The following is a 9,682-nucleotide window of genomic DNA, read 5'->3' on the forward strand; positions in this document are numbered from 1 at the left end:
TGGTTTTGCTTTGGTATAACCCTGAGGATGCTGCATAACGATTTCCTCATCAAGATGACCATGTAAAAATGCGTTGTCAATATCTAATTGATGCAAAGCCCAATTTTTGGCAGTAGCAATAGCCAAAAATATCCTCACTGTAACAAGCTTGGCTACTGGAGAAAAGTTGTCATTGTAGTCAACTCCTTTAATTTGATGGTAGCCTTTTGCTACCAATCTCGCTTTGTATCTATCAACAGTACCACCTGGCAAATACTTTACCTTATAAACCCACTTCGACCCAATGGCCTTTTTTCCAGGTGGCAGAGGAACCAACTCCCATGTGTTATTTGATTCTAAAGCCTGCAGCTCTTTTGTCATAGCCTCAACCCCACTTTTCATTTTTGCTTGCATGATAATATGAACTAGGTTCAGGAACAGAGGACACATTGGCAAGAAAAGACATGTAAGTGTTAGTGAAAATAGGTGATTTATGGTAGGAAAATGTTGGTGGTGTATAGGTTGTAGAACCTGGTGATGTAGCTGTATTCGAAGTTGTAATAGCAGTGGGCAAGTCAATAGGAACAGTCACATTAGAAACAAAGTCATTCATCCATGCTGGTTTAAATTTTTGTCTAGTGCTATGTCTTAAAGTAGGAACGGGAATATCTAAATGATGTGTGTCAGATGAAGATTGAATGGGGTTCAAAGACTGTATAGGATCTGAAATGATATCAGTATGGAAAGATTCAATAGCAATAGAAGGAGAAATAGTAGGAATACGATGAATAGCAGGATCAACATTCTGGTTTAAAGGAGTTGTTGGCAAATGATTTGAATTGAAGACAATAGGATCATGAAAAGGAATAGGTAATGATACTTCACTGCTATCATTAGTAACATTTGCAAAAGGAAAGACATTTTCATGAAAAACCACATCCCGAGAAATATAAAACTGATGAGAGTCTAAACCATAAACTCTATATGCCTTTTGACCTATGACAAATCCTACAAAAACACACCTATATGCCATGGCTTCAAATTTATCTTTATGTGGCCTAGTGTTAGTTGCATAGCATAAGCAATCAAAACACTTAAGCAGACTATAATCTGGTCTTTTGTTATGTAACACTTCATAAGGGGTGTTTATGCTTCCTCTCAACAATGCCATTTTGTTGAGGAGTATAAACACAACTCTTTCGATGCATAATTCCTAACTGAGACAAGAAAGTTTGACATTCATTGCTAGTAAACTCAAAACAATTATCCGTCCTAATGCATTTAACTTGTTTCTGAAATTGATTTTTCACCATTTGAAAGAAAATTTTCAATGTTTGTAATGTCTGATGTTTATGTGCAAGTAAAAATGCCCAAGTAGCTCTGCTACAATCGTCTACCACAGTAAGCATGTAATGTGCTCCTGTAATAGAAGCTTTATGGTACGGTCCCCATAAGTCTATGTGCAAAAGATCAAAAATAGAATCTGCCCTAGTATTGCTAAGTGGAAAAGACAACCTATGTTGTTTTGATTTGTGACAAACATCACATGGTGAAAGCAGTGTTGTATCAATACCATTTAAAAAGGTAATATGTTGTAATGATTTCAATGAGGCATGACCAAGCCTGTTATGCTACAAAAGTTCAGAATCTTTATTCAAATTATTAGTAGCAGTACAAGGAAGATTGACTAAGTTAGAAAAAGAAGATTTGACTAAGTCAATCTGATTATTACAAGAGACAAAAAATGTAGTATCATGGAATGAAGATTTGTCCAAAATGTACAGATTCCCAACCACTTTACCAACTGCTAGAACAACTTCAATCTGAGGGTCCTGTAGAATACATATGTCAGGAAGAAATACAAATTTAATTTGTACAGTCTTGGAAAGTTTTCTTACTAAAAGAAGGTTAAATTTGAAACTAGGGACATAAAGTGCATCGGTCAAGGTCAGTTTAGGGCTGAGATGCACATCACCTATTTGATGAACAAGTTTAATAGATCCGTCAGGTAGGAAAACTGGAGTAATTTGTGATACTGGTTTTGGTTTATGAAGTAGTTTGGGGTTGATGCACATGTGGTTTGATGCACCCGTGTCCACTATCCATGTTCCACAATCCCAATTATCAAATGAATGTAAAGCAAAATGGAAAGCAGTACTAGAGTTTTTACCAGCAAAATCCTCAATATGTGCGAAGTTAACATGATTGCCTTCAAAAGCAGCATTTCCCCTCATCATCTTCGACAATTCCTACTGAATCATCTCTAACAAAGACACTTGTTGATCAGTCGTTTTGCCAGCAACACGATCCATGTTAACATCCAAAGGATTATCAGCCATATTTGCCACATTTCTTCCTCCTGTAACCTTGCCTCGTTGCTCTTTAAGTTCCTTATACCACTCTGGATAACCATGCAATTTGAAGCATGTATCCCTAGTATGACTGCCCATGTTACAGTGATCACAAAACAACTTCTCATATTTCTCATTCTTTTTGTTATTATAATTTGACTTCTTATGATTTCCTCTTCCCATAGGTGCTTTCACAAACATTGCTGAGTTCTCAACTTTCTCAGCCAAGTTAAGATTAGCCTCTCGTTGCTTCTCAACTCGCAAGATCATTAATAAGCCTTATTGACTGAAGGCAGGGGCTCCATCACCAAGATCCGGTTTCTCACATGATCAAAATCATCACTGAGACCCATTAAAAACTGCATTAGCCTGTTAGAACAAGCAAGATCTGAAACATTCTTCGCAACACCACATGTACAATTCTTACAAGTACATTGTGGTATTGGCTGCATACAGACCAATTCATCCCACAACTTCTTCAGCTTTGTGAAGTACTTCACCACTAACTGACTTCCTTGAGAAATAGCACTTATTTCTCTTTGAATCCGGTAAATCTGCGGTCCATTAGATTCACCAAATCTCTCTTCCAATTCCAACCAAAGTTCTCTAGCAGTTGATGCATAGAGAAAAGCTTCCACTATTTCCTTAGAAATAGAGTTCAAGATCCATGATCTAATCATACAATCCACACGAATCCATTGATCATAATCAGCAGAATCTTCTTCTGGCATTACACACCTTCCATCGATGAATTCGAGCTTCACCTTAGCTCCTAGGGCTATCTTAATCAATCTACTCCAAGACAAATAGTTGTTATCTGTCAAAGGAATCATGACAAGTTGCATTCTTGGATGATCCAAGTTTGCCAAAGCCATTGGATCTCCATTAAAGGTACTTGTCGTTTCCTTGTGTACAGTTGCAGTTCCAGTTTGAGATGCAACCAACACCGCTGGATCTTTAATGACTTCCATTCTTTCAGCCGACACAGAACCAAATACAGGCAGATCTGGATCGATTTGCTCTGATACCATATAAAATTCTGGAGGAGAAGAAAACTAGAAGACAGAAGATACAAGATGACTATTTATACAAGAAGTAAACTCTGGCTCAACTAATCTAACAAATTAACCAACTTGTACAACAACTTAACAGCTGTACTAACAGACTAACTAACCGTAGCTAACTGACTAACTACTATATATAATCTGTACAAACCGTCTGCGACTGTAAACTGGTCGGAGGTCAGTTACAACGTGAGTTCGTGACATTCATCCTTTTCGTCTTTCTAGCCTTAGCCCGGGCTACCCCGATAGAATACAGCGGCCGTGGTGTTGTCGAATTTGAAGTGACCAAAGTTATTATTCACGACAATCTGGGCGAGTAGTCATGTTATGGGAAGGTGTCGCCCCAGTGACTATTTTCAGGTTCTCAACCGTGACACTCGTCAACTTAACACTAGGGTCTAGGAGTTCTGATCTTCACTTCAGCACGGTTAATGCCAACACAAGGATGATTACGGTCTGAAACACAGCAAATGCAGCGATATAAGCAAAAGTGTTCGATGTTTCCCTTCAGTTATCGAAATGGGTCGATCAAGAAATTGACTTCGGCTCTTAACAAATTGGGCTAAGGCTGCATTGCACCCTTAACTCCTTGCTCAGATTGATCGGGCCTGATTCATTATTTTTTGATACATTGCCAAGTAATTACTATCCCATTCATTAGGCCAGGTCATTAAGAACGAGAACCAGTTTCAGAGGACTGTTTTTGGAAGAATATAATGCATTTACCCTTTGGCTTCTCTGGTTCATTGCTGGAAAAAACTGTATCATACAAAAATGAAAATAACATGAAAAGAGACCATATAGCATGTGTTGGTGAGAGAAAAGGAAGAAGGGTAGGGGTCACTCAAACAGAGGCCAATAGCCAAAACATGATAAAAGAGGATATGGCTATGAGGAACCAGGTAATGAAAGCTAGCGCTATAGAAATTTGGAACCTGCTGCAAGGGATTTGAGGTTGTGACCTGCAAAAATTCAAGTCCTTCGCATAGAGTACCATTATCCCAGCTGATGAACATGCTGCTGCAAGTGATAGAGTGGCGGTCACCTGCATTTTCAATTATTCTTATGCCACTCAGTTGAATTCATACCAAAAAATGAAAAGCTTAGAAAGAATGTTGTTCCTTTTCCACAGCCATTTTACATGCAACCAAACAATGTAAGACAGCAATTTTTCAGAAAATTGTTCATTTTCTTTCATTTTATGTGCAAAAAAAAAGGGCGTAAAACAGAACTACAAACTTTACATTGCAATCTTAATCTGAGAAAATCTGGATGCAAAGGCAATTCTGCAATATTGTATATCAGTACCAGGCGCACAATACAATGGTGATAGATACACATTTTGAATTCATGGCTTCACAGCAAAAAGAAACAGACCTCTATCAACAGCCTTCTTGGTAAGATATAAGAACAAACTTGGAGGGGCATTTAGAGAACATGGAGAAGAGGTTATATTGGTTTTCTTATGTCCAATTCGCTAAGCTACTCCTACTAGAGCCAAGACCCAGGCACTATAAGAGAATCTTGTACTATATCTTTGAGAGAAAATAATCCAGAGGTAGAAAGGGATTCACCAATAATTATAGAAGACTGGATGGGCTGGAAAAGTCCTTGGTCTTTGTGACATGCTATCAGAAGCCAGGTCCTTGATGCCCTATGTGATATAGGGGCCTAGACCCATATATAGTACATGTGTTCCCAGAGCCAAAGAAACTCCCTTACAAAAAAGAAAAAAAAATGAAGAAAAAGAAAAGGGAAGCAAAACAAAAAGAGGAGAACAATTTTAATGAGAAGTTCAATAAAAAGTGTCTTTCCAACAAAAGCTAATGCAGAATGGGACATATCTATAAGTAGCAGTAACAAAGCTTTCTTCCATCTGAAAACAAATCAACATATGCATCCAGCCCGCAACATCCAAAACTTGTTTTTATCTGAAAGATACAAGCCTTCTTAGGGCAGAATTACTGCAGTCCCTTGGGCAAATGACAAAAGGGGAAGAACCAATCATAAATAAGTATCTGAAATGATGCATATCCATATCAAGGGGAAGTCCCTAATTTGCAGTGATTTCATGTGAATACAAAGGAGCTCCACACCTTAGGGCATTCATCCGGTTAGCATCCAGAAAAGATTATGTAGGAAACTGCAAAACATGGGAGAGCTTCTCCCACAAGTATTATGAAATAAAACCACCTCATCTGGGTTTTAACCATTGAATTTCCCCTATCAAAACTGACCTTTGCAACAGCACGGGAGACCATTCATCTATGACTTGATTACTCCAATATGAAAATTTTAATAGGCAAAATAAAAAAAAAAAATGACATTATAATGTTATCCAATTTAGAAGTAGTCCACCAAAACATAGGAAAACAAAGAGGGGATTGATAAACAAATCGATATAAGGTAAGCTTAAGCTCATATTATATGTAACATTCCACAAGTCAAGAAGCTGTCATACCACATTTTTCTAGGAATAGTTCGTGATACAGTTCCTTGAAAACAAGGTCCATTACCCTGTCAGGCCAGGCAATCCAGGGTCTTGGGAGGAGTGGATTGGACCTAACTTCTGTCATTCTGTGCACGAAGTGACCAATCACAGACTTGAACCCACATTTTTATGCTTGATAACCCGATACAAAATATATGTGCTAAATGGAGGAAGAACTAACATTATGACCTTGTTCATCATCCTTATGAACTAAGCCACTTAACACATGCAATGTGTTACAAGAAAGGGTAGCACCACATTTTTTTGGAGTTTCTCAATGTGCATTTCCTTCAGAGGAAGTCATGAATTAATTACATGGGATGCAAAGGAACAAGAAAAATAAATGAAAATGAGATTATAACCCATGCATCCTCCCATGTATCAAAAAGTGACATGTATATGAAGAAAACAACAACTTATGTTGCTAATTTGCACAACATTTTTCCAAGAAAAATTAATTACAGGCTATGATATCTTGAATAGAAAATATATGAATAATTAATGTGTCAAAAGAACATAGCTCAAATAGTTAAAATGAAAATTTAAAAAGGAAATAACCAAAAAAAAAATTGACTGCCACGAATATTTTCAGCAAATATCATTGTATCAAAGTCTGAAAATGTCTGTGAAGTTTCACACTGAAAAATCCATACATACACAGAAACAAACAAAATTCACCAAAAATATCATGCTGAAATATTCATGTACATAGTAAAGTTAATGAAGCTCAAGAGCAAAAGGATAATTACCCAGTCACCAACAACAAACAGGCTCACCAACACAGGACTCTGAAGGTTTCTCTTTATCCTCAAAGCATAAGCATCAAGACAAGCAAGTCCAAAACTCCATAGTACTTGAAGCCCCATTGAAGCAATTAAATAGCTGAATTTCAATGATATGAATTAGCACATAAAATTATGTTTATTAAGGAAAAAATAATTCAGTAAATTCACTAGAAAAGCAACTAGCCCATGATAACTACTATTGAAATTGAATGCATAAATAAAATAAAAGAGTTATCTATTGCTTATCAAAAAAATAAATAAATAAAATAAAAGAGAACATCCAATTAAAAGAAACAAACAACTCACGTATGCAGATGCCTAGGACCTAGAACTTATAACTTCAAGGACTCAGATGTGGTCCTTGTTCAGGTCTTTGTCCAAGGTACCTGGCAACTTAAGTCAGCAGCATTTTGTCATGTTTTACAGAGATCAAAATCTTTTAGTCTAATGATTGTGGGAACCTTCTAAAATTGTCAGGTCAACATTACAGGGATAAATATTAGTTAAATTTTCTATAGGCAATGAATAACTATGCTGTAAAACTGAAAGAAAACCCACTGTGACAGGGGAACATGGATGATCACATGAAGAAATTTTTGAATTGGCCTTGTTGGGTGAAAAAGAGAACAATCACTCCATATCGGGTCTATTTTTCTTCATCTGGCAGTTGACTTCTGTGGACCTAGGGATGATTCTGGAGAATGTAAAATCTTGTTGTCTTCTTTCTTCTGTTATTTTTTCTGCTAGTCTTTTTTTGAAAGTTCTCTGCATGGCTGCACTTGAAGCCAACAGATGCAGGAAGAAGCCAATAAGGCCCAGAAATTTTCATTTTTCATATTGAAACTAGCACAGCCTAAATGCTGAAAACTACAGTACTTATTTAGCATCTTGCACATGTTGGGAAACAAATTGGAGAACCTCAAAATTTTTCATTTGACCCAATAGAACTGCAAAGCTTAACCTCTATACCGTAGCCTAAGATCTTTCTGGAAATTCCATTATTTTATAAGATACTCTCCATGTTATTCATCCATGTTAATGACCAGTTAGATTGATACCTTTAAATAAGTCAAATAAAAGCTATATTGACACTAGAGAAACAACAGCATGAACATGGAATGCCAGAGTTTGGTATATGTCTATGTAAGAAAACAGTCCTAACAGAAAAGAAGGAAGACCAAATGGTGAAATATCCCATCTAAAGTTGTTTTGAATACCATATTTTCATTCGGCTTGATCGAAAGAGCAGTTGGAATCAACCCAGATGTCAAAACCTCAAAAGTTGGAAATGAAGGCAATATTTTCAAGTTCAACCGGTGGCCATAGATGTCAATGTGTTTAATGTGGTCAGACATAACTAGATTTGGAGAATGGTTCGACTAAACAAAACAAAAACACATAACCACATAAATGGAAACTTAACTACAAGAAAAGACAATATCCACAGATCGATCTGAAATGATATATTTTACTGCATATTGTGACAGTAACTAGAAATAATGTAAGAAATTAATTCAAACTCGTATAGTGCAGAAGCCCAACAAACACCAGTCAACAAAGTGTAGCTTAAACAGAAAGAAACAAAATGGTTACCATTTACCAAAAAACAAAAATAAACAAAAGAAGCAAAGTAGAATTGAATCATTTCCATACCTATTGTGATGAGCAACTTAAATATCCAAGAAATAAATAACGAAAAAAAGGGGGAAAAAAGATAATCTCACAAAGTCTTTATCCATTACGCTCATCCAACAAGAAAAAAGAGATAAACAATCATACTATCATACTTCCACTAAAAAAGTCTATCGAACATGAACCTAGAAATAAGGATATAAGGAAATACATACAAGTACAACGATATAAAAATGAAAAAAAAAAAGAAATATATCATATTTTATAAGAGAAGAAAACTGGGAAGAGAGGAAAGATACCAGAAAGCAGTATAGTTAGAAAAGCCGAAGGCAGAGGCCATCGCCCCAATTGAAGCAGAAGCAACCAAGCACTGACCTACTCTCAGGAGAAGCCCACTCACCGTACCAGGGGCCCCAAACAAATACTTCATCTCTCTGTTTTTACTCCAAGGGCCCTTCCACAAAACATAGGGCCCTATAGAAACCCTAAGTTTCGATCACTCCCCATGAACGGAACTCCCTCCAAATGTCCTCCATTTTTACGCGATTTCAACTAGTTCTTGGAAAATGAATAAAAACCGAGGATCCTTTAAAGCCTCTACTACCAGATTTAGATAGATGCCAGCCACGACGTTTCTATTCGAGTTCCCTGAGTATTACGAGCTCCAGAGATTCAGAGACTGAACTGGGTTTTGGGCACTTTCTCTCTTTTCAGACAAGGAAGCAGTTGCTGAATCGATTCATCTTTAAGTGACCAATAATCTGTTATTTACAGAAGCTTTGCGAATTAAATATACTAAATAGTTAATAATTAATTGCAAAAAAAAGTGGGGTTGGAGCAGTAATCATCTGAGAGAATCAGTCGTAACTAGCACTTGATTTTCTTCTTTAATTTTAGCTTTGTTTTTTCTTTTTCACTTTCTTTTTCCCTTCTGTTCTGTTATCTTCTTATCTTTTGGAGGAGACCAGCTACTGCTGCTGAAACTGGGCCCCCGAGCATCAGGTTTTGATCCGTCTATTTTATTATATATTTATAAAAAAATGAATAATTGGTCACGGGCTCCGACGAAAATCATTACGGACAGATGAAAGCGTTAGGAAGCCCCTGTTTTAGCCATCAAAATTCTGCTATTGATTCTGTCTACCACTCATTGCCTGCTTGGTCTGGAAAGCAACCTTTGCCTTCTTGTAATAATTTTTTCCTTCTTTTACGAAGAAGAATGTTTTCAGTGATTCAGTCTAACGAGGGAATTCCTCCTTTCGCACAATAATAACATCGCATGAGCTATAATAATAAAAATCAACCGAGGGCTGAATCGTTGTCGTTGGTGTGTTAGCTGGTTTGTTCCAGCGTTGACGCAGAATCAAACCCTCCAATCAG

At 36.8% G+C, this 9,682-nt stretch overlaps 2 protein-coding genes across 4 annotated transcripts; both read right to left on the reverse strand.

Annotated features, from left to right (window-relative positions):
* Positions 1-2,599: 2,599 nt before the first annotated feature.
* On the reverse strand, positions 2,600-3,361 carry LOC148802206 (uncharacterized). Its single transcript, XM_088897842.1, has one exon. The coding sequence runs from the start codon at positions 3,359-3,361 to the stop codon at positions 2,600-2,602; it is 762 nt and encodes a 253-aa protein (XP_088753968.1).
* Positions 3,362-3,395: 34 nt separating this feature from the next.
* On the reverse strand, positions 3,396-9,297 carry LOC104601120 (CASP-like protein 5B2). 3 transcript variants are annotated; one of them, XM_010264330.3, is made up of 4 exons: positions 8,602-9,296; positions 6,635-6,767; positions 4,357-4,439; positions 3,396-3,850 (listed from the first exon to the last, which is right to left on the reverse strand). In XM_010264330.3, the coding sequence occupies exons 1-4, from the start codon at positions 8,730-8,732 to the stop codon at positions 3,844-3,846; spliced, it is 354 nt and encodes a 117-aa protein (XP_010262632.1). In that variant the 5' UTR covers positions 8,733-9,296; the 3' UTR covers positions 3,396-3,843. The 3 variants fall into 3 exon arrangements, with proteins under 3 accessions (XP_010262632.1, XP_088753133.1, XP_010262631.1); XM_088897007.1 differs by lacking the exon at positions 3,396-3,850 and adding an exon at positions 4,095-4,153 and having other exon boundaries at positions 8,602-9,297; XM_010264329.2 differs by lacking the exon at positions 3,396-3,850 and having other exon boundaries at positions 4,095-4,439; positions 8,602-9,290.
* Positions 9,298-9,682: the final 385 nt, after the last annotated feature.

Source organism: Nelumbo nucifera, chromosome 2 (assembly GCF_055504915.1).
Source record: "Nelumbo nucifera cultivar China Antique chromosome 2, China Antique-T2T, whole genome shotgun sequence".
NCBI lineage: Eukaryota > Viridiplantae > Streptophyta > Magnoliopsida > Proteales > Nelumbonaceae > Nelumbo > Nelumbo nucifera.